We start from the raw sequence: 24966 nt of genomic DNA, 5'->3' as shown, positions 1-24966 counted from the left end.
TCAATTGCCCTCCGAAATTTTTAGAATATCAACTTAAATGAAAATCAAATATTACTGACGTAACTAATACTAGAAAAAGATCAACTCTAGCAAAACTTAACTGTCGGTTAATTTTCAAATCTAATTATTCTAAGTTTTTCACTTCATTCAGATTACCTTTTAGCTACATTCCCGTTTATCTGAAATACATCTGATTTATCTAAATGTATTCATTTTAAGCCTCAAAAGAAAATTTGAAATGTTTATTTTGTATATGTACTCTTTAAGTTTCAGAAGACGAAATTTGAAATGTTTCATTTACATGTATTCCGCTTAAACTTCAGTTACGAGATATTATTTGAACTAATTTTGTCAAAACCTAACTTCAGAATACCAGTGTACACGATTCCAAACCCATGTACCATTCCAAAGTAACTAGTTTTAGTGCAATATTAACCTCTCTATGGTATTCGTGTAACACGATATAACGTTTGAATCATTAGCGAAGTTTCAATCAATTCAATAAAAAAAGCTTAATTACACTTTTAATAATACTGAAACGCATAATTAGCGTAATTAGTGAAATAGTAATAATAAAAAGGACGAAATTATTTCATTCAATCTATCAAACATTTCCTTTTTTTACAATGATTAAGAACTATTTATTTATTGCAAAGGCTTCACATTATTCACATTTCCTTCCCTAAATAAAATTGTCTTTATATAATACAGATATTCTGCCCAATAGTGATATTCTGCTCAATAGAGATAGATATTCTACCGAATAATAGTGATATTTTATAGGGCATCCCAAGAAAGAAATCATTCAAGTGAAATTCTTTCAGGAAATAAAAGGTGAAAGGTGTTTTTCCGTAAATAAAAAAGTAAAGAAAAAGAATACCGGCTTGCTAACGATTCATTGACCTGCTACGAATCATGGAATTCAAGGTCACTTGGTGAATGCTATACTTTTTTTTTTTTTACTTCCTACTTTAGCGATTGCCTGATAACATTTGTCTTAATCCAGTGACGACGACGACGAATGTAAAGTCGAACATCGTAATTCGAATTTCGAACAAATTATACTTCGTTCCAAAAGTCTGAAAAATTATATCAAATATTTTTGTAAACAAATTTTCATTATAGGAATGTTTATAAAATTCTTCTAAAATTTGAAGTAAAAACTGTTAGGGCTGTTTAAATAATGCGTAATCTTCTTTTTAAAGAAAATTATTACCTCAAGATTGTAATTTACTTAAGATGTTGTTTAACTTTAAAACTTTCATGATTTCACCCCAATAAATTTCAATATTTCCCTTTCTCTATAATTTGCTTACGTAATACTTGAAAGGACCCCATTATTCAATGATTTAAATATCATGTCAGAAAAAAAAACATTTGAAATTTGTAGCTAAAAAAAAGGAAGATTATAAAATAAACTTTTTAAACTTTAAGAACTTTTTAAGTTCAATTATTTTTATATTCAAATTGGGCTCTTCAGTGACTGCGTCCATAAAAATGTAGAGAAATAAAGGCGCACAAATATAGCTGACAATTATAAGTTTCAAAATTCCATTAATCAAAGAATTGTTGTATACTAAGAATGATTTTAATTTCTGTATTTTCTGTTAAAAATATTAAAATAAAACAAATTTAGATACTAATAAAAAATCTAATTTAAGTTAAGTTGCAATAACACGAGTTAAAGATAATATAAAAAGTAACAAAATTGTAAACAAATTTTCCACCATTTTTTATGTTGAAGTAAACTAGATACATTTTTATGTACAGAACTTATCGTTAAAAATTCTGAATCATTCTGAATTTTAAAAATTTTATATCATTATTCACATTAGTTTGAAAGTTTTAATTATACGAAAGTATTTAATTATGTTTTTAACACTATTTATTGCTTACATTAGCTTACATTAAAGTTCTCGGGATAGGAAAAACAATCATGACAAAAAAATTTTTTTGTTGTGAGTTAAAGAAGAACTTTTTTAATTTTAATTTTAAACATTAATAGTAATAATTAAAATAAATTTTTAATATGAATTTTCGAGAAGTTTTTCGCTTACATTTACTATTTTTCTAAAAATTTCCAATTTGCTATAAATCTTTTTTTTCAACAATTTAATGTTATAATTATTTATGTGAAGAAATTGGAAAAATATTAGATTTAAATATTAATGAAATTTAGTGAACACCTAAATTAATTTTTTTTGCAGTTAAATTTTAGATTATTTCTAATAAATTTAGAAGGTAAATAGAAGTGTTTGTTTCTTATAACTGTTTACCAGTTAGACGTTAAGTTCAATTATTTGTTAAAACAAGACAAAAATGAAAAATCTAACATTTATTTTATTAACCATTTTTGAAATTTCAAAATCCTATAATCCTTTCATCCAAAGCGCAATGCTTCAAAGTAATAAATATACAACAACAATAAAGTGCAAACGATTTTCTCCGGAACTTGTTGCATCAATTTATTTTGTGGGTCAACTCTCACTGGAATTTCTTCAGGAAGTTAAACTACTGCATGTTTGAAATATTAGGACTGAAAGAATCTTGTAAGTATAGAGATGTAGCATGAGGAAACTGAATATAATCATAGTTCCTTCATTTCAGAAATTGAGACAAGTAAATAACTTTGGATCTAATGAACTGATGCTTATGTCTTAAGATAATTTCCTTTCTAGACGATCGCATATAATATCGTCTTTATTTTACTTCGATACGAATAGGCATTAAATATTTGAACAGTACCTTTTGTGAAGTTTAGGTTAAAAAATTAATATTCATGCAGATATTTTTGAATAAAAATATCTTTCTAAAGTATATTTAAGAACAAAAAATTTTATAGTATTACAAGAAATGATTTTCAATCAACAAAATATTTTTTAGTTGGATATACTGTTCGAAATCTGGGTTCGTATTGATCCATAATGTGGTTCAAATTTGCTGTAACTTTTAATATATTGGCAAAATAAACATTCTAGTATTTCTTAAATTTAATTACTCGATACTATAGTTCAATATAAAAATTTATTAAGATTGCAGGGAACTTGCCGTGCATTAAATTCCAGCGTTGAACATTATTTTAAATATATTTTATGCAAAAATAATGAAAAGTTTCGAAAATTCTTTTTTTTTGCGCAGAAACCGAAGATTTAGGCATTTGAAATTAGCAACTGTTAAACTAACTAAAAAATACCCTGCAGGATACTCAGCAGCCCCCAAAAATGCAACGAAAAATTGACATGCTAATGATCATTTTATGAAATTTATCAATAAGTTTTTTTTTAAAACCTCCACCTTTTTGAAAGGTATTTAAATTTTAAATGCTTTTATTTTCACAATTCTCCTTAATTTCTTCTTACTATTTATTTAAGTTTGTAGTGAAAAATACCCAACAGGCCGCTCTTCAGCCCTCAAAAGCGCACCTAAAGGTTTGAAATTTAACGTGCTAAAATGATTATTTTATGAAACTTACTTTTTTTTTCTTCTCAAAACTCCATCTGTTTGAAAAATATTGCTATTTTAAATGCTTTTTTTTTAACGTTTCCTTACGTTTTTTGTATTAAATAATGATTATTTATGCATGTTGTAATTTTTTTTATTTCTCTCTTTCGTGATCTTTATTTTATACATTTTATACCTTCCCACTTGAGATAATGTCAAAAGTAATAAAAAAGAGAGATTAGATATTGTCGGATTTAGTATCTTAATATTTATATTAAAATTCTTAAAAATCTGAAAAAACTGAATTTAAAAGTTAAAAAATGACAGAAATTTTTTTAATGACATTAAGGTTATCATAAATAGCTAGCGAGTGAAAATACTTTTATCTTTTCTTATTACGTAGCACATTTTGTTTATACTTAGAGTGCTGTTGATTATTTGAAAAATCCAGGTCAACAATTCATTTCAATACGAATAGCATATTAGCAAAATGCGCTTACTTGAAATATTTTATTAACTAATTAATGACAATACCGACTTCAACAAAAACAATAATGAATTAGAAACACTCAATGAATGAGAAGAATGGAGAGCGGAGCGAGCAGGGGTGGTGCCTCCAATTTGAAATTATACATATGCATAAAATACAACTAGGGAAAACGATGAGTATGATCATAGTAAACAATACATATCCTGAAGCAAATAGCAATCAAATTATTTTCTAACATTGCAAGAATTCGAATCAGCCGTAACCTTATTTTCCCTGCAGCGTTTCAGTGTTCGGGAGGAACACCCTAGACTTAGGGGTGGGCTGATTGGGAAGTTTACTTTCTGCTTAGTTTACTTCCGAAACATGTGTCGCTGGGTCAGTCGGGCTGTTGGGTCAGATTGTTTTTCTTTTTGTTTTTGCAAACTGGTTTCTTTACCTAACGCGCGGAAGAACTAAACGCGGTGATTGTTGCCTACAGATTCTAATTGTATTTTCTTTAATATGATTTCTTTTTATAACCTAATTAAAACTGAAATTTGAATTCAGTTTTGCTTCAAGCAGAATTTTATTAATTTTTTTTTCTTTAAAGATGAATAAATTTTGGCCGTGAAATTAAAAATGTTAACTTATTCATATAACTCAGAAGGTTAATTTTTTCTTAGAGAATGAGTGGAAAATTTTACAATTTAACTCGAGTTGAAGTTTGAATTTAGATAAACTTTACGCAACAGTTTTATTGTTTAAAAATACGATTAAATTTTTGTCGTGAATTTAAAAAGGTCTTAATTTATACATAAAACACTAAATGTTATTTTTCAATTGCAGTTTACATTGAAAATTGTGTTATTTTATTAAAGCTGAAATTAGAATTCGGATTCGGTTTACACAACAGTTATTTAAAAAATGCGATAACATTTTGCCGTGAAATCGCAAATGTTAATTTATGCATGAAAACAGGATGTATTGTTGTTTTATTTTATTTAATATGTTCTTAACCTTTAACTATGACCTTTAAATATATGGAAAAAACTAAGATTACCAGCAATTACTATGATTATATGATAGTTGAAAACTTTAAATTTGAAACCGTGGATATCTTTATATACCTAGCTTAATTATAAACACTTCAAATACAATTTCAGAAAAAATTAATTGTAGAATCCAGAAAGGGAACAAAAGCTATTTTTCTTATCAGCCTCTGTTAAAAAATAAATTAATCCAGAGAGCAATTAAACTAAAAATTTACATATCGTCGATTTCATCGATTTGTGTGTCCAATTTTAATGTCATTTACTAACCACATTTAAATGGAGATTAATTTTAAGAAAATGTTGAAATCAAACAAATCTTTCACAAATTTAAAAAAAGGAAAATTCTAAGTAAAAAAAATAATGCCAAATTTATTGCAAGTATAAAAACTTTTTACGTTGTTAATTGAAAATAACCTGCTGTAAATCAATTATTAGGTATTTTTTAATTGGATCTTTATTTAAAAAGAAAATTGAGAAGTGATTTTAAAATAAATATTTTGAATTTGAAATAAATATTTTGTAAAAAGTCAGTTTTACAATAATATTTCTTTTCCAAAGTCAGTTTTTACAATAAAATATTTTGTGAAAGTACAGTCAATTTTTTTTTAAAATTTCTCTTAAAATTATCTTTACAAAGATAATAAAATTTAGTTTTTAGAAGAATAATAAAGCGCATTTCATACACATTTTTTAATATTCTGCAGAAACAAACTTATCTTAGAGTTCATTGATTCTAGGTGGAAAACATGACAGAACAGCTATAGTTATAAATAAGAACATGAGAAGAGCAACTTCCTTAAGCAGCAGCCTTGAATATAGAATAGTATTCATTACTTATGAAATATAGAGAGACTTTCTTGAAAAAGACAATTCCAGGATATAGTACAAATTTACATACAATATTAACGCACGTATGCATCATCTAACACTTAAACATGTTACTATGGTAACCACTTATTACTATTCGTCCTACGGAACGAAACTGCCAACGAATCAATGTTTCTTTTCTTTTCACGAAAAATTAGGAAGTATTTAACAATTTGAAAATAAAATTTTAAAATATTCATAACTTTAAAAAAAATTCATTCGATTTTCAAATGAAAAATCTGATGAAATTACTGTTTTTTTTAATAAAAAATTTCATTCTTTTTCGAAATGGAAAATCGGATGAAGTTTTTTTTTAAAACAATTTTGAATAAGGCGAATTTATATTTTATATGTTCATATTCAATAATCAATATTAATCACTCAATCGCTCATATTCTATATTTTTAAATATATGAATGTTCTACTCGTCGATAATTCGTGAAATATTTAATACTAAGTTTTTTAAAAATTACTCTTACGATTTATCGTGAATACCTTCCCTTGTAATAAATATTGAATGCACGACAACAACGTTTCCATTAGGACGACACGAGGAATATTACGATTACCGAATACGATAATACTCTACCTCTATCGACATCAAACACGATAGTATAAGAAATTATAGGTAGCGATAATATTATATCACCATCGATATCAACGATAATATAGCGAGTGTTATTGGTAACGATATAACACTATCACTATCGACATCGAACGTAATAGTCTTGCGAGTGTTATTGGTAGCAATATAATTCTATCACAAAAGATATTGAACCAGAATGGATAGTGCTTGATTAAATATATTTATTCATTTAAATAAAATAGTCATCCCATTTCACAAAAGATATTGAACCAGAATGGATAGTACTTGATTAAATATATTTATTCATTTAAATAAAATAGTCATCCCATTTCACAAAAGATATTGAACCAGAATGGATAGTACTTGATTAAATATATTTATTCATTTAAATAAAATAGTCATTCCTTTTCACAATAGATATTGAACCAGAATGGATAGTACTTGATTAAATATATTTATTCATTTAAATAAAATAGTCATCCCTTTTTATTAAAAGAATTAAATTATTTTCAGAAACAACCCAATATCTTGCACTGATACTAATTATGGTAGTAACTATGTACTGCACAGATAATTGATTACTTACTATCACCAGAGAATTTGAATCACGATAGAATAATTGTTTTTAACTCAGTTTATTTTCTAGCGCTGTATTATTTTAGTTAATTTGAACAATATATTTTTTTCATGTGATTGCAGTTTAAGAATACATTTTATTCTGAGTTATGTATCACAAATATAATCAACAGGAAATCTTACATTTAAGTCATTGGACGAAACTTTCACTTTAAAAGTTTTATGAAAAGCTGATCAAAAAATAACCTTAAGTGGGTGAACGGAGAGAAACCTGGTTTTACTATACCGTAAAATATCAAAAAATAAAGATCCGAATAGGTTTTAATTTTAATTTTTATTAATAAGATATGAATAGATAATTTAGTTGTGTCGTAAATACTTATATATTAATATCTAAATGACCGAAATGAAATATTAAATCTTTGAAAACATTTCCCAATGTACAAAATACACGCAATTGTGCGTGCATGCTTGCTGGTAAGAATAATTTATTAGACAGTAGGAGACATAATATAACTTGTAAAATAAAACGTAATAAAATTTTCTTCTAAATTAACCAAATTTAATTATTTAACTGCTTAAGCCTCATTTTTAAATTGTTCTGAAGATCGATATTGTGAAAAATAAGAATATTTCCTAAGAGGCAGCAATGTGTTTCTGTATAATGGACTTTTATTCAAAAGAAAATTGCAAAAACTTGTAAAGTGCCACCTGAAAACAGTATTAATAAACAATTTGATGTGAAAGCGCTGAAATGACGGTGTAAATCATAGTTTTTTAAATTTAATTGTTCTATGAACCAAAAATAATTTTTTTTAAATTGTTTTGACTACAAGATACTTAATGAATAATAATACTAAAAGATACTACCACTATGGGTACTAACTTAACATTAAGGAGTACAAGATAAATACCTTTGATATATAATAAGCCTACAGTACTCGTGAAAAACCTGCTGCCCTTGAAATAATTCTTTTCCGTCGATTAACCTACTCCAGAGTTTCCCAAAGTGTGGTACGCGTACCACCGTATGGGAACATTTAAGAGGGGGTACGCGTTCTTATGCGAAATATCTTGTAACAAACGAAATTATCAAGAAATTTTATTTAAAAAAAGTTAGCCATGAAAATTTACTATGACGTATTTTCCTATTGACTATTTTTTTGCAGAGTTAACAGTTAATAATTAGTGGTGTCAACAGTCAATTGTGATTTTTAATTTTTGTGCAATTTTTTTGTAGTAAAAAATGCATTCATTTTTTTATTAGTGGTACACAGTGCTACGAAAAATTTAGAAGAGGTACACAAAAGTCATAAGTTTGGGAAACACTGACCTACTGTGAAGAACAAAAACTCAAAAATTATTTTTCACTTATTTGACATTTTTCTTTTTATTCACACGAAATTGTAAAATCATACATAAAATGTACATCTTAAATGAGAAGTCAATTAGAATATCAATTACATTAAATTGAAAACAATTTTGGGAAACAAAATTTTTGTCATAATTCCAATACGAGTAAGCCGTAAAAAACCCATAGAAATAACTTTTTACTACTTTACCCGAATACCTATATTAGTATAATAGGTACCTATTACTACAATATTAGAAGTACCAGTAGTGATATGGTAATTTAGCATCATTAGCGTCAATTATAATTTTGTTATTCGCATGTTCAACTTCGGTTATATAAAATAGTTTCAATTGAGTCGCGTTGATTCAGGGTATAGCTTGCTCGTCTCCCGAATAGGTGACGCAAGTTCGAATTCTTGAGACAACTGGTTGATACAAATTCTGCTCCCTGTTAGCACTGACCAGTGCTGATGTAAAATATCCTCAGTGGTAGACGGATTATGAGTTAAAATGGTTGGAGGTTTTCATCACGATGTAACGCAAATACAGGTTAGTTCCATCAAAAAGTTCTTAGCGAAAGCTAATTTGTTTCAATGCTTGATTAAGGAGTTCTTTTGTCATTTGGGTTGGGTTCAAACTATCAAGGCTACGGAGTTGTGCAGTGTTAGTCGTAAACCCAAAAATGGGTCAGTTGTTCAACAGCGGTTATAAAGTAGTTTCAGTAATTGAAAAGATAAGTATCACACAAAATATGATACATTCAGAGCACGCTAATGAAGACTAAAAAGAAATCTCACGAACACAAGCAATGGTCAATATTGGAATTTGATATCTATCCAGTGCTCAAAAAGCCAGCAAATCTCATAATTAAATCTTTTCTGTCACCTCTCCCCTATTTTGATGCAATCAAAACAGATCTGGCGCAAGCACAAATAAAATGTTCTTGTAAGCGAAAACATGCAATATCATCTTACTCATATTAAATAAAAAACCAGACAATTTTGCTTCAAAAATAATTAGAAAGTTTTAGAAATATATGCTATCTACAAAATACTTTCTTGATATGAAGAAAAAAAAATTATATTAAGGGTACAGTTTTGAGAAACTTGGAAAGTTTTATTTCCCACGTAATAAGTAAAATAGAATTTCTTGAATGCCGAGTTCCGGAACTAAGATTAAGTAGGCAAAACTTGAAATATAGGCTGTTAAGAAGAGATGCAGAGTTACTCAAGCATTTCATTTTCCCCTGTGGAGCTGTCCTACTTTTTATTCTAATGTATCCGATGATTCGGCGTATGGTAAAATCGATACTGACTGCATTTAAATTACCCGTCCGTTGGTTTAATCAAATCATGTCTTGTCATGACTTGAAACTTGTTTAAATAGCTATAGATTGATTTCAGCATTTTGAGAGCCGAGCAAAATTATAAAATTTTATTATTGAAAAATATTTTTATAATGTATCAGATAACTTCATGTATGGTAAAATCGATAGTGACAGATTTACCGAACCAATTTGTATGGTTATTGTTTGTTACTTATTTCAAAGGTAATTGATTAATTTAAAGGCACTGCGAGCCAAGTAAAATTTTGATATTTTGCTACTTAATCTGGATTTACTTCGGGAAATTTACATATTTGAGTGGTATTAGCATTAGGGTGAAGTAAGAAAAAAAAAGGATTTTGTCGAAGCATACTTAGTTTAAAAAAGATTTACAGTCGCAATTAAATGTTAAAACATAGTTTCCCATTGAATAATTTAAAAAAAAAATTTGAACAACAAAGATTAAAATATACTGAGCTAGTTTATTTTAAAAGGAATATATATATAAAAAATTTTCAAAAGAAAATTTGAAAATTTGAAAAAATATAAAACGAGCATACCATAAAAAAAACCTTTTTTTAAAATTGAAATACAATCAGTGTTAAGATCATTATTTTATTTAAAGTTGTATTTATTTAATCTATAAGTCATAATTGTAAAACTTTGATTAAATTGCGTTGAACTGAATGAACTGCCAGTTTTTATTTTAATAAAAATATTAATTTAAATATCAATCAGCTCGATTATTCTTTCTCTAATAGTTTGTTTTCAATAGTTGCTTTTCATAAAAATATCAAAAAGCAATTCAGATTTTGCTCATCATTCTTCATTTAAAAAAATTCTACGAAGTTAAATTTAACATTGTTTGTATGCATACATCAAATGAATACGGCCAAAATAATTTGAAATGACGCTAATATATTTTAATATTGAGAGCTAAAATTCAAGGTAAAACCTTACGAGATTTTATTTTTCAAAATTTGAAAATCAAATAAGCTTTAGTTATGAATAAAAACAACTATGAAACTCATGTTTTATAAACCCATGTCGAAATTAAACCAATAAAACATAACTTTCGTAATCGAAATTCTGGCTACAAGTCTAAAATCATAAATGAAAACAAAAACCTTGATAATTACGACCACTCTAACAAATAACACTTTGCTAAGATACTCAAATAAAACCCGAAGGTTTCTAAGATCGTAACAGTTACAAAAGAAGACAAAAAACTCACAATTCTTAACAAAAATTACGTAAAAAACTGTCTTACGTCGCCGCGTTATTATCTTCAATAAAAATGCAATCGCAATTAATGTAACCTTCCAGCAGTACTTTTGCAACATTACGAACTTGAAAGTATAAAAAAAATCTTTAGGATGATGCGATAAAAGCGATCACGAACCATTTATTGGCGATGGGCTAGAACTGAAGACAAAAGGTTGTTTCACTCAGTGTCCATGGACACCATATCACAGCAGAAGATGATTTGTTATGTAGACAAACAACCGCTCGGAGATTGCCTTCTGTTTCTTAATGTTTCCGCAAATTTTTGAAGAAAACAAAAAATTGGCGAAGAAATCGTGATCTTATTGTTTCCAGAGGTCTATAACCACTAAAGGGAAACGAAATTTTGAGTCAAAATTATGAGTTTTCGCTACATGGTCGTTTCTATTGTATTGTGTAAGTTATTGACAGACGCAAAGAGAATTGACTTCAAATATTTATACAAGTTTTATGATCGATATTGAATGTTGTTTATAAACAGGAAGTGTTTAACATAGCAATAAATGATGCAGTCAATGAGCATGACTTATTGAGGATAACTTAAGGTTACGAAATGTTTATTTCTCTGCACTCGTCACATTATAAAAGCATGTGAAAGGCGGATCGCAAGCCGAATACGGCCAGATGTCTGGCCAAATGTGGCCATTAAACGCTTTTATAAAATAAAATTTTTAAAAACCATTTAACAATAATTTTGATTTTTTGATTTTTTCTTACTCTTTATTATAAAATTATATTGAAAAGTACAGGGTTATTCATAATTCCATCCGGGGTTTCGAAGCGTTATAGTAAAAAAACGAAGACGAATATGGCAAAAAAGAACATATGAAATTATTCTGAAAGTATTCAAGTTTTAATTTAAGCAGTTGCCGGTAGAGGGCAGTAACATGTACCACTGAAGCCAGTTGTAGTTACGAAAAATGGCGTTTACAGGCGGAGGGAATTATGAATAACCCTGTATTATTATTCAGAACCTTATATAACAGGAGACCTGTTATATCCCAGCTGTTTTGGATTTTAGGTTAAATTTTTGATTTGAGTTTCTTGATTTTTTGTATTTATCAAACTTTTGATGCTATAGTACTACTAGAGAGCATAATTTCTTTCAGAAAAAGACAAAAAAATAGAGATGTTGCTTTTTTAGATTAAGAGAAATAAATAGCACTAGCTATTCAGAGCTTAATGATTTCGTTCTCAAAAAGCAATAAAATGCGCAATTTTTAGTTTTAAGTAATTTAAAAGTGCACGTTTCTAACTTTTTAAATGTTTTAAAATCTAGTTTAAACTAATAAAACCCGAATTATTTTTACGTTAATTGCATAATAACAGGGATGCTAATCAAATATCTGAAAACAGGCAATTTTATACTCTTAGCTACTTATCATGAACCGTTGATTACAGAATTGTAGTGGCATAATTATGTCTTAAAAATGTAGTAAAGAATGTAAAATATCACGTGCTTTATATCTCAAATTGTGATTGGATGATCTCAATTGTGTGCCTTGCATTTTACATGTACCAACAGATACTGCCAAAGGTCAAAATAGGTAAAAATTATTATGTTAAGCATTTTAATAGTTTATGAGTGTGAAATACAACATGAAGCTGTTATTTTCTGCGTTAAGTATAAAATCTTCCAAACAATAATTTTTCTAATTTGCTCACAGTTATTTAGATCTAAGAGTTATTCATTATTGAAATTTTTCCAATTTACAATTTATAAATTTCTCCAATTGATAAATTTTTGAATATGAATGAAAAAAAAAATTCTTACTACTTTTGGATTTTAAATTTTAATACAAATATAATTCGAATAATCTATCAGATTTTTTTAGAAACAATTCAACTGTTTTTTTATAATAAAAAAATACCAAAATATAATTTTGCTTGTAATTAGAGCACCAGAAAAAAATATAGAAAATAATAAAATATAAATATATAAAAGGGACACCGGAGTGCCATCTGCGTTGACGGGATTGAAGCTATGCATTTTTACAAATTTTGTTTTCCAGTTTGAGACAAAACTTCTCAAATGTAACGGGAAAAAGTCGAAAGTTAATATTTTTGTATGAAACTATATGTACTAAATAGACGTTAAAAAATACTTCCCGTTAGTCATAAGTATTGAATTTTTTGCACTCATTTATTAAAAAAATTATATCAAGAGATTCTTAAAGGAAATTTGAACAAAAATTTCTGTGAAATTGTAACTGCATTTTAAAGAAAATATTAAAGCTGAGAATAAAATTTTATTACTGTGAATTTTTTTAAATTTTAAATTAAAAAAAGGTTCTTTCTCTTGGAGATATAAAAGGTTAATCGTATTAAATGTGGAATTTAAAAGAGAAAAAAAGTAACTTTTGAGAAACAAAAGTTATGAAGTATTTTTAATTCTTGTTATTGTTCATTTTCTTATGAAATTGCACTTTTATAACTGGTTGTCATAGTGACTCGAAATCTGTAGAATTATATAGAAGGAGTAGGGGACATCACTTCGTAAACCAAGCAATAAAATTTCGATTTAAATGGACTCTGAAAACACATTTCTCTTAAAAATCACGAATTGAGCAGTGAAAAATTTCTCAATCTCCAACTGCCGATTTTTTTCTTTTTCTTTGTTAAATTAAAATGAGGCAGAATATCCTTTGAAGCTTAAATAGAATATCTTTACCGAATAGGTTTGCTTTAAAATTTTGATGAATTTATTTTTTAGCTTTAGTTAAAATTCCAATTTTTTACACCATGTTAAGGTAGCGCTTATTTAAACAAATCACGTAAAATTTGAATTTTTGAGGAATTCAAAATTTCAATTTGTGCAATTAATTTATGTTCCATATTATGCAGATATTAGTGCTGCCCCTCCCGAATTTTATAGTAGAGGCATCTATATTCACTGACCATAATTACTCACTCAATTTTCCTACAGTTAAATTTATTGCTAAAATAACTTTACTTTAAATTTGACTTATCGGGTTGTCAATAGCATTTCATATTATCCGTTTTTCGTGTCTAGCACAGCCTTAGCGACGATGTATTTTTGAATAAATGAATGTATTTGAGGAAATTCAAAATCTTCAGAATCATTTGAATATATATAGTTTGTTATTGATTATGATAAATCTCTAATGTTGTTTACAAATTAGAACGATAAATGCAGTCAAAAATATGATTTATTAAATTTTTATATGCATTAGTCACTTTTTAGAGAACTTAAGAATGTGGGCTGTTTTGAGAAAATTCAATCAATTTCCAAAATCGTGCGAAGAGCATTCTAATCTTTAAATATTAGCATAAAATATGAATTATGCAAATTAAATCCTTATCCTATGAAAAATTAATCAAGGGAACAACTTTGTGTTCACAAGTCATGAAATCAATCCTATTTATGCGGAGACAAAATTATTTATACATTTATAAACTATTTACCTTTTTTTTTAAAATTTAATATTTGATGCTTATTATAATAGGTTTTGATTTAAATTATAATTTTTACTATATAATTTGACTGTAGGCTTTGGCTTTTACTGTAAGTTTTAGTTTCATTTATCATTTTTACCTTCCCTGTTTGAAGAAACCACATTTTTCTCCGTGATTTTTACGAACTGCTCCTTTTTAAGGATTTTTTACTCAATTTTACTTGTGATAATTTTTCTTTCTGTAAAGTATTATTTTTCATTCATTGTGTGATTATACTATAGGTTTTAGCTTTTACTGTAGGTCTTGGTTTCAATTATCGCTTTTACCCTTCACATCTAACGAGACTGCATTTCTCTCAGCGACTTATGAATTGTTTCTTTTTAAGGATTTCTTTTTTCAATTTTATTTGTGATATAATAATTTTTCTTTCCGTAAAGAAATTTATTTAAGTTTTTAATTAGTTTTTAATTAGTTTTTAATTAATTTTTGTTCATTTTTTTTATTTATTTTCCTATCTATTTACAATCTATTACCATAAATTGTTATTTGCTATTTTCCGCTTGTGTTTTACGAGTTTTGTTTAAAATTCTTAGTTGTATTTATTTTTGGTCTGTTGCCATACACTCTTATGTATTGTAATCTTAATTTCGATTGCATGCATGGGTAGTAGCATTTGCTAGGTCCTTTGGTCCTGCGTGAACCCTGTGTGTTCCTCTTGGGGACTATTGAGATCATGGTCAAAGCGAAATACCAAGCATTTAAAAATTATTAGCGCATCCTTAAATAAATTTAAAGTGCGATGAAATTATTAGCTTGTAACAAAAATCACTTGTTCCCTATTAAAACATGACTTGTTCCCCATTAAAACAACACTTGTTTCCTACTAAAACAACACTTGTTCCCTATTAAAACAACACTTGTTCCCTAATAAAACAACACTTGTTCCCTATTAAAACAACACTTGTTTCCTACTAAAACAACACTTGTTCCCTATTAAAACAACACTTGTTCCCTATTAAAACACTTATTATATTTGAAATAGATTTTGTCACACCGAAATTGATTTTGTCACACCGAAATTGATTTTGTCACACCGAAATTGATTTTGACATATCGAAATTGATTTTAACATATCGAAATTGATTTTGCCACACCGAAATTGATTTTGCCTTACCGAAATTGATTTTGTTATGCCGAAATTGATTTTGTATTATTGAAGTGGCTTTCTGTAATAATGAAGGAATTTTTTTTAAATATAAAAATTTCACTTATAATATAACATCATTTATAAAGTATTAGTATAAAACTACCTTCAATAACTGATATATAATAAGGAAAATAATTTAACGTGTGTGTATCTTTTTTGTTCTTTTTTTGTTCCTCTTAGGTTTGTCACGAATAGCAAAATATTCTTAGGTTTGTCACGAATAGCAAAATATTCTTAAGGGCACATAAGTGTTACCCTATTTGAGCCTCATAAATTGCTGAAAAAGATTTTCTGTATATATACATACAATGTAATGATGACCTAAGATATGATCAGGTTTAAAGTCACCCTCAGAACTGGTTTCTTGACAGAAATTTCCACTTACAAAAAGTAACAAACAGTTTTCTTAAAGTTGCTAAATGTGATATATATATATATTTTTGGAAAATTTTTTTAAACAAATTGCAATGCATCTTTATTGCATTGAATAAAAATGCATATATATATTTTTAAATTATATATTTATGAAGGAAGCATATTTAAAATAATACGCATGGTATCTCATAATCAATCATTTACAATGTAAATCATTTACAATACGTATAAGGCAGTTAATTAATTTAATAGCTACCTTATTATAATTAAACATCCTAAAGATAATTTTGGATTGAAAAGTAGTACTTTTTTGAAAGCAAGTAAAAAATTTGTATCTCCAAACATTTTTATAGGATTTTTTTTCCATTTAGGATCATTTAATATCTCAGAAAATCAAACATTTTATAAACTTCACACTGCATTCAATAAAAAAATTAAAAAGTTTTGAATAAAAGTTCAGATTTAATCTAAATTATAAGTAACTGATTAGAAAATTAATATTACTCACATGCTAAATTCTGTAGTAGAATTCATAATTTTTTTCAATAGCTAACATTAAATGATTAATCGAATAAATAGAGCGTCAATGATTAAAAAAAATTTATAAATTTAATGAAAGTTTTTCTTTATGTACAACACTGAAATACTCTCCAACTAAAAATTTATATAATTTAACACAGAAGTAATAAAAAATTGATAATAACCAACTAAAAATACTACTACTAATAATAATAATACAATAGCAACAATAGCTATACCAATAAAATGACAAGAAATAGTTTTTCCTATTTATAGGAAAAATTGACTGTTGTATTTCTATTATTAATACGTTAGCTATAAGTTAACTAAATTAGCATATTTATGTTGCATAAATAAAATTATATCTCATTTCCTATTAGCATGAACAATATTAAACTGACCACTGCATATGCCACGATTTCCTCTTACATGTATTTAAATAAGGGAAAAAATAATTTGGTTTAATTGTTGACTTCACAATTGAGTCACGCAAATTGACTGTTGTCGATGATCTCGAAAAGAAATATTGAATTTTGTGAAGGGCGACTTTTTAGCAAAGAAATCAATGTACAGGAAAATCTCAGAAAAATGGGGGGAAATAATTTGGTTTGATTGTTAACTTCGCAATTGAACTACATTAATGATCAAAAGAAAATTTAAAAATCAAAAAGAAAAATTTATTACATTTTGTGCAAGATTACTATTTTAACCATGAAAAAATACAATATATTTCAAAAAGTTAAAATTTCTTGATTATCAATCTGTTAATACAAAAATATGCATTGCCTATAAATTGGTTGAGTAAATTTGTAAAAAATATTATGAAGATTAATAGTAAATTTATATCTGCATAAGTCGGATCTTTCTAAGTTAGCTACTGATATAACCATGGTTTTTAATATTAATCTGGCAAATTTTGCTTATTTTTGATATATAATCAAGAAAGCATCTAACCTTCTTAAATATTCAATAGTAAATTATTTTCTGCAATAAACTAAAATTTAAAAATTACGTTAATTTGTACATAATAGGCAAAAAAATATTTTAATAACGATATTCTTTTTGAAAATATTAAATCAACTTTTCCAAATTCACGATAATTAAAAAAATTCTTTATGAAAATCGAACATTTCCTTGCAATTCTTGTAAATTAATCAAAATGCTCGCAATCAAATAATAATGTAATCAAAAAATAGATTAGTACATTATTAGAAACAGCAATTGAATCGCAATTATTTTTCGACAAAATAATAAGTTTAAATGAAATAAAGTTACGGCAAGTTGGAATAATTTTTTGTTAACTATGTTGAAAGAAATGGAATTTAATAATTAACTATTTATGGAAGTCAGTATGCAGTATAAGCATGATTGAAATATTTTTAAATATATAGAAACTAAAGGAAAGATAAAATTATTTAAGTATGCAAATAAATTATAGATATGCAAATAAAATTTAAAAGGACAACTTTTTTCAATTCGATCGCAAGTCAAACACAGTTTATTGCTGTTTAAGCAAAATTACCTTGAAAGGTTATTTTTTAAATTTATGGCAAATTGAAAATAAATGTGTTGCTCATTTTCAAATTTATCTGCTAACTTATAGTCTGAAATAATTTCACAACAATCAAGCATTAGTTACAAAATTGCAAATTTCATGCTAAGTTTATAATCTTGAAAAAACATTGGGATTTTAAAAAGTCTATATTGTAAGAATAAGTATTGTAATATTGTGTATTGTCGATATTGTGAGAGAAGTTTTGTGCTTTTAAAGAATCAAGTGGTATTAAAAGTAAAAATTAAGTCAAGTAGTAAAAATTACGGCCTTAAAAATATATTTTGTGATCCTTAAAGAATTCATGCTGCAGAACTGTTTAAAAAGTTTAAAAATTTTATTTGTACTGTACTTTTTACTTTTTGTAATTTACTTTTTTTTGTCTTGTACAAATATTGTGATTTTGAGGAATCGTATTCTTCAGTAGCGTAGAAATATTTAAAAACTTTAATAAATTATCAGAAAATACTTTGCTATATTAATAAAGTTGACGGTACTGTAGATATATTTGGGAATTTTATAATATTGTAGGAATCTATAATGATTTTAAAAGAAATTGCAATCTTGCTTAAATATTTAATTATTTTCAAGAATTTAGTGAAAATATTTTAAGATTTCAAAAAATTTACGTTTTTATGAAAGTATTTTGTGATTTTCAAAGAATTTACAATGATGTGGGAATATTGAAATTCCAAAAAATTTTCTTTTTTAAATAAATTTTTAATTTTTCATATTTTTCGTGATTTTAAATAAGTATTTCTTTCATAGTTTTTTTTAAAAAAACGTTAAAACTTTATATTGATTTATTAATAGATAATTTCAACCGAAAACAACTTGGAACATTATGAATGTTCCAAATTTCAAAACAATCCAGCTAAATGGCTCTAGGTAATTCATTTAACCTCGCTGACATAATTTAATACGTGAAGAGGTTAACTAAACTTCTTACAAGACATATTGCGTTCGCTTGCATCAATTACGAAACAATCAACATTTGATGATAAGTTTATTTAAATAAAAAAAAAAAAATTTGTTGCTACAACGTAATATTCAACTACTTAGTATTTTGAACCGAGATTATACTATTTTTCTAATCTCAAATTTACTATTGAAGGAAAATAAATCTTCGTAAAATAATAATCAACCTACATAACAAACGATGCGTTTTTAATGATTACGTGGTGAGGAATTAAAGCTTTTCTTTTTACTAATATTTTTTATTTTTTTTTATTATTAAAATTTTCTATTTTCTTAACAATTGACTAACCCATTGGTTCTCAACCTAATTTCTCTTTTCATCACTGATAAAAGCTAATTTTTCTCTACAGAAAATTTAAAATTCACTTCTCAAACTTCAGCACATCTTAAAATTAAACAGCAAAAGCATAGAACATTTCGATATACCAATGCTTTATAGCTTAATGAATAAGAAAATGAAACTTCTTTATTTACAAATTATTCAAACAAAATTAATAGTATTTCAATTATTAAAAAAATACAGCAAATCAGTATATTATTAGTCACTTTGTTTAATAAGAAACGCGTGTTTTTTTCTACTCTAATTCTTTTATGCATCGAGTACTGTTTCTAAAACTGTTGTCCCTTCAAAATTATAATCAATTTATTTAAGTAGTTTTCGTTAGTAACACAATTTACAAATAGACTCTCGAAAATAAATAAGCAAATATAGAAACAATGCCCCACTGTGACAATGTCCTCTCTTTCTTGTACTTATTGATAATGCTTGAACATTAAAGACCAAAATTCTGTGACTGATTCCTTTTTAAACATGTCTTTTGCTTGGAGATACTTTTCTGAGACTGATTCCTTTTTAAACAAGAATCAGATCAAAGGGAAAAGATAAATCAGGCCGAAATTCTGTAACTGATTCCTCACTAGACATGTGTTTTGCTTTCTTTTCAAACATGTCTGTATCTGATTTCTCCTTAAACAGGAATCAGGACTAAAGGAAGAGGAATCTGATCAAAATACTACGATTCTTATATCATAAATTGGCATTTTCAACGAGAAATACTCGAAAAGTATGAGTTAGTTATTCCATTATGTTAAAAAAATGGATTTATTATTAATCCTACATGTAACGTAAAAATAAGCATGCTAATTAAAAAGTATAATACTTCGAATCAACTAGTACCAAAAGCGTAGTTTTAATAAAATGTTATTCTAAAGTTCACGAATTCTGGAAGTATCTTTTTTTCTCATTTTGAGTGGCTATAAATAATTTTTTAGATATTTTTCGTTATGAATAGGGTATACAATTTGTAAAAAATCTATTAATTGCTAGATTCCGTAAAAGTTTCTGCAATCTCAAAAAACGGGAATGATCCAATTAGGCCTTTATATAATGAACTAAACATATATACCAGATGCATATAATCTAAAGTATATAAAACGTATATAACACATGCTTGCGATTTTCCCAATTATGAAAAAATAAAGGGAAAAAGTTGAACTTAACATTAACTTCACATAAAAGTTGAACTTTACTTTCATATTAAAATCAACAATTATATAGAGAAAATTTCACTTACCCAACATAAGAAAAGGAGCGGCCAAATTGATTCCAATGAATTCCAGATTAAAGTACATTATCAGACCAAAAGCAGCTCCTACACCCATAATGGATGAAATGCACCCTATAACTCCAAGCCAAGGTTTACTTTTCACCCAGTCGGCCATCATACAGGTAACAATCGAAAAAACCAACATTATGACTAGTGTCAGGCTTAAGAAAGGCACTACACTTTGGGTGTTTTTTTGCAATTCCTTTGTCAACGTATTCGAAACGAACATAGCAAGCGATATATATTCAAATTGATCATTCAGAGAATCCACAGTTTCTAAAAAAGTAGCTTCCCAAAGTCTAGCCATACTTTCAGCCCTTTGGTTACTCCAGTCTAGGTAATACATTAGATTCGCAGCACTACAATTTACAATGACATTATTCTCATCTATACCAACCCCACCTAATGCTCCCCCTAAAAAGTAAACTTTGTTGGGGGTTTGCATCAAAGGAAAGGTCATTTTCACATCAGGATTTTCTTCCATTTCTCGAACAAGATATTTAAAATCCAGGATATCATTTTTGAAACAATGCCCACCAAGCTTTCTGGCACATATGTCCTCGTATCTCCATAACCGTTCTTCAAAATGGATCGTCAAGTTCTGAACTATCATGTTCAATTCATCTATTTCATCGAATACTTCGCTTCTTAGAACAGAACCTTCGTCCCGTGGGACAACTATCACTCTTCCAAAGTGTCCCGGTCTTGTTATCCGTCCTAAATCGAAGTTTTTCGAAGAATTCATTGGAAAAAGTGTTTCCACAATTCTCCTTTCAGTTTTGGATCGTCCGTTTGTGGGTGTAAACAAATATTCGGGATCATCTTCATATCGAATTCTTTGCAAACCGGATCCAAACAAAGCAGCCACAAGGATTGGAACAATCACGAAATATCCAGGATTTTTGGCGATTTCTCGACCCAAGTGCCGGAAATATTTAGACACAAAACGGTCCACACAGGCTAAATCTCTGCACAACATTTTTTTCCAGAATTCTTCACCAATTTCGATTTAAAAATTCCAATAAAATTCTAAAGCATAAAGAATTGTTCTTTTTGCATTAACTAAACCATTTTTTTCTTCTTAAATATCCCAGAGTAAATTGTAATTACTATAAAAATAGAACGTTGTTGAAATTACAATAATATATCCGCTTTCACGTGTCTACGGACATCTCAAATTGGGTCTTAAATAGTTCAAATCCATCTTGAAGAATAGGTGCTACGGTTTTCAACCGAAGAGAAAAACTGAATGAGAGGAGAATATTTCGGATCGTCTGCCACAGGTAAGAACGATGACGTCACTCTAACTGTCGACCAATGAATTACCGGACTACTTGAAAAGTTTACCGTTTTCTTTTTTGTTTTGTTTTTCTCTCTAATATATATGTTCCGGTTGCGTGGTTTTTTGTTTCGAGTGTATTACGGGGATTATTATTAACAAAACACGTTTATTATTTTAACGGATTTTTTTTCTTCTGAATACTTAAAAGATGACTTGTTCTAAAAATCAAATTCTGCGCTGGGTTGTTTGCATCAACGCTAATTTTGGTTTTGATAAATTTAATTTCCAAAATGTATCGTAAGAAAAACAGAATAATGAATAATCCGAATCGATTATTGTTAAATAAAAAAAAATATTTTTTTTTTGTTATAGCAGATTTCTTTGATTATTTAAAAGATTAAAGAATGGCTCTAAAATTCAAATACTGTTCTCAGTAATTTGCATTGTTATTTGCTTTGGTTTTAGCAAATATGATTTTCAAAATTTTCGTATTTCAATTTATCTTTACATAAACAAACTAATGAAGAATCCGATTTGATTATTGCTTAAAAAAAAGGAAAAGGCGTTTATTATTTTAGCGGATTTCTTTGATTATTTAGAAGCTTGGTGACTTGTTCTAAAAATAAAATACTGTGAATTATTTGTTTCGGTTTTAATAAACATAATTTGTAAGAATTGTAGATGCAAAAATAGCCTTATCAAATCATTAAATCATTTATTATTAACAGAAACGTGTTTGCTACTTTAATTCATTTCTTGGAATATCCAAAGGTGGATGACTTGTTCTAAAAATTAATGACTGTACGCAGTAACTTGTATTCTTTGTTAGTTTTAATACATTTAATTTATGAATATTGCAGGAAAAACATCTGTTTACAAAATTGCAGATTAAAGTATAAATTACAGAATAATATACTTTTATGTCGAGAATATTTAAATACATCACCATACCAAAAAACTTCGGAATAATTTTTGAATTTTTCCTTAAAAATTATTAATAATTTTTTATTATTTATAGTTTATTGTATTGCACTCATTAAAATTCACGTTTTTTTTCTGAGAGAGTGTTGTATTAGTTTATTCACGGAAAGGATCAACCGAATCATCTCAGATTCGCAGCTATAATAATGTTCAATACTGTATCCTTTGAATTTATACCTAACCTAGAAGACAAGGGAACTCCTGGATAAAGCATTGGAAAAATATCCTCTTCGTGGGGAACATTTTGAGTGAAACTAATTTTTATTTACATTTCAAGGAGGGGACATCCCCGTATGTTTAGCCCGATGACTAGAGAATTCTAATCCATTATCCCTCTACTTCTGGAAATATTTTTCGTCAACATTGTGGCCGGGTTGTGATTTTCCAATCCAACAACCTTTTACGACCCTCCCACCTGTTTGGCATTTTCTTAAATTAAAAAAAACATGATTCTTGTCTTTTTTTTTAGTTTAGGTGATAAATTTTAAAATAAATTAAAGCTTGCATTATTATTGCGTTCCGCAGTGGACTGATCGTTCAGACACGGTTTTCAGTAGATCATCGAAGTCAAGCATCACTGGCTGTGGTCAGTGTGTGGGTGGGAGACCATTTGGATCAGTCTGCTTAGGGACCGAGGGTGTGCGGTATTGGTTCTCCGAAGACATGCGGTATTGGTCCTCCAAAGAGGATGATCCGAAGACATGCCATCACAATTTTGATCTTCTGCAGAGGGGATGGCCCCTCCGCTTCGGGAGTCGGACGACCTGCACCCGAAGTCGAGCATTTTACGGTAGAACAGTTTAACGAAGACCAATATCGCACACACTCGGTCCCTACGCAGACTGATCCAAGTGATCACCCACCCGCACACTGACTCCAGCCAGTGATGCTTGACTTCGGTGATCTACTGGGAACCACGTCTTAACGATCAACCTATTGCTGTCAGAAATTATTGAAATTTTTATTACCGACCAGCAAAGATCGTTTTGTTCAGTTTTAAATGTAAACATTTTTTGGGGAAAATTTGGGTTGGAAATACTGGCAAAATTATGATTGCGCATTTAGCAAACAATTGTAAATCACACTTACATCAAAACTGTCAATTTCCATGAATACAAATTAAGGTACTAATATATTAGATAATCACTCATTTAAAAAAAAATTCCTTCTGGCAACCCTGTTTCAACGTATAATTCAAAAAACTCCATTTAGCATTTTAGCCCAAGTTATACATTTTTAATGATTACAACAAAATCCGTGAGAGCGATTGCAAATTTCTAAATTTTACATAACTATATTTGATATAAATTACAGATTTTTAAAAATGATTTTGCATGCACAGTTTGTATGATACTAACGGAGTAAAGCAATGCAAAATTCCAGGCACAGTTGGATGATTGTAGAGCGTGATGGTGCGACCAGGTGGGATTGTTACTACCATCTGCTCTTCGATCTAAATTGTGGCCAATTATGGAAACAACACTGCCGTGCCGTGTATTAATGTGCGAGTTCTATAACAAAGATCGAATGGCACGCACTAAAAAAATCACTTCCACTTTCAAATTCAAATATTCGCTAGATTGCAGACTTTTCGAACAATCCAATTCAGAGTTCTCCCATGATTCAGTTATTTTGTATTTGGTACGAAAAACTTGGTTTTGAATTCTCCATTTTTTTAAATGATTTCATATGATTTTTTTTTTATTTCAATTAAAAGGATGAAGTAAAAATGCAGTCTGGGACAATATTTTCTATTACAAATAAAATTTTGTTAATGAAAATTTTTATTTATCTCTGAATCATTTGTGTCCCGCAGTGGATTTATCGTAAAGACACGGTGCTCAGTAGAACACCGAAGTCAAGCATCACTGGCTGCGGTCAGTAAGCGGATGGTTGACCATTTTAATCAGTCTGCGTTGGGACCCGGTGCACAGTATCGGTCCTCGTTGAACTGTTTCACATTTAAGTGTTCGACTTCGCGAGCAGGCTGTCGGGCTACCAAAGCGGAGCTATTCTGTTGAGGATTAAAATTGCGATGGTATATGTTCGGATTATCCTCAGGGATGTTCCCCAGACTGTCACCGTAACCCAATGTG

At 28.1% G+C, this 24966-nt stretch overlaps 1 protein-coding gene across 1 annotated transcript in view; it reads right to left on the bottom strand.

Moving 5' to 3' along the window:
* Nucleotides 1-21911, bottom strand: part of LOC107446858 (patched domain-containing protein 3) — a 58876-nt gene extending 36965 nt beyond the window's left edge. The window contains exon 1 of the mRNA XM_016061632.3: nucleotides 20575-21911. Coding sequence (XP_015917118.1) covers nucleotides 20575-21586 — 1012 coding nt within the window. The 5' untranslated portion in view covers nucleotides 21587-21911. The remainder of the gene's footprint in view (nucleotides 1-20574) is intronic.
* Nucleotides 21912-24966: the final 3055 nt, after the last annotated feature.

This window comes from Parasteatoda tepidariorum, chromosome 10 (genome assembly GCF_043381705.1).
Source record: "Parasteatoda tepidariorum isolate YZ-2023 chromosome 10, CAS_Ptep_4.0, whole genome shotgun sequence".
Classification (NCBI taxonomy): domain Eukaryota; kingdom Metazoa; phylum Arthropoda; class Arachnida; order Araneae; family Theridiidae; genus Parasteatoda; species Parasteatoda tepidariorum.
The sequence above is the reverse complement of the archived record's forward strand: the minus strand, read 5'-3'. Positions and strand labels throughout refer to the sequence as shown.